General features: G+C 50.3%; 1 protein-coding gene across 2 annotated transcripts in view; it reads left to right on the top strand.

Annotated features, from left to right (window-relative positions):
* Positions 1-1,363, top strand: part of PTPRH (protein tyrosine phosphatase receptor type H) — a 30,085-nt gene that overhangs the window by 4,019 nt on the left and 24,703 nt on the right. For both annotated transcript variants that reach the window (XM_017892593.1, XM_017892594.1), the window contains exon 4: positions 666-932. In XM_017892593.1, the coding sequence (XP_017748082.1) occupies positions 666-932 (267 nt within the window). The remainder of the gene's footprint in view (positions 1-665; positions 933-1,363) is intronic.

The raw sequence follows: 1,363 nt of genomic DNA on the forward strand, positions 1-1,363 counted from the left end.
ATCAGATACTTTTTTTTTTTTTTTGAGACAGAGTCTCGCTCTGGTCGCCCAGGTTGGTGTGCAGTGGCATGATCTTGACTCACTGCAACCTCTGCCTCCCAGGTTCAAGTGATTCTCCTGCTTCAGCCTCCCAAGTAGCTGGGATTACAGGCACGTGTCACCATGCCCGGCTGACTTTTGTATTTTTACTTGAGATGGGGTTTTGCCATGTTGGCCAGGCTGGTCTCCAACTCCTGACCTCAGGTGATCCACCTGCCTTGGCCTCCCAAAGTGCGGGGATTACAGGTGTGAGTCACCACACCCAGCAGATACAAAATATTATCACTTTGACATGTAATCAGTATAAAAAGGATCATTAAATATATACACCAAGTATATACCCACTAAAAATACATATATACAAAGGATTAATGAGATAGTTAACATTCTTAATTTCATGCCAACTCTTCAAAAGCCAGTGTGGATCTCACACTAATGGTTCATCTCATTTCACAAAAGTCACGTCACGAGTGCTCAACACTCACATGGAACTCGTGGCTGCCACATTGGACAGTGCAGAGCTGGGCCTCCCGGCCTCCACCTGCTGGATCCAGTGGTTAAGGAAGGGCTGGAAAGTTGGAGGGCCAGAAACTACAACTCATTTCCCCTCCTGTACTGGTTTTCAGCTCCCAACCCAGTGAGAAACCTGAGCGTGGAGGCTCAAACCAACAGCTCCCTCGCCCTGACCTGGGAGGTCCCCGAGGGCCCAGACCCACAGAACTCCACCTACTGGGTTGAGTACACCAGAGACGGTGACAGAAGGGAGACCCGAAGCACAACAGGCACCAGCATCACCGTGGATGGACTTGAACCCGGGTCTTTGTACGTGTTTTCCGTGTGGGTGGGGAAGAACGGAATCAACAGCTCGCAGGAGACTGGAAATGCCACCACAGGTGAGAGGCAGTCGCCATTTGTTTGATCTCTTATTTGTTTAAGGGACGGTAGGCAGGAGAACGTGGCTGATTGTCTGGTCCATAGTCCCTCTGGGCCACATTGAGCCAGGTACCCATGTCCACATCCTGGGGCAGTCTCAGCTCAAGAGATAAAGAAGGAATGAATGTCCATGGTACCTCCAGCTGCGAAGCTGGGGCCAGTCTGTGTCTAGAACTCTCTAGAATGTGGACCATAATGTCCAGGAGCATCTTCCTGCACTGACAGGAATGTGTAGGGGCCAAGGCATGTTACCTGAGCTTTCAAGGAATGAGATACTGTGAGTGGGGACACTCTGACCCTCTGACTCTTCTTCTAGTTCCCAACTGTGTCCCATATTGAGGATGGAAACGCAGATCATCAGCTCCATGACCCTGATGTGGACAGCTGCCTG

The sequence above is a fragment of the Rhinopithecus bieti genome, unplaced genomic scaffold, assembly GCF_001698545.2.
Source record: "Rhinopithecus bieti isolate Rb0 unplaced genomic scaffold, ASM169854v2 scaffold_22436, whole genome shotgun sequence".
Lineage (NCBI taxonomy): Eukaryota > Metazoa > Chordata > Mammalia > Primates > Cercopithecidae > Rhinopithecus > Rhinopithecus bieti.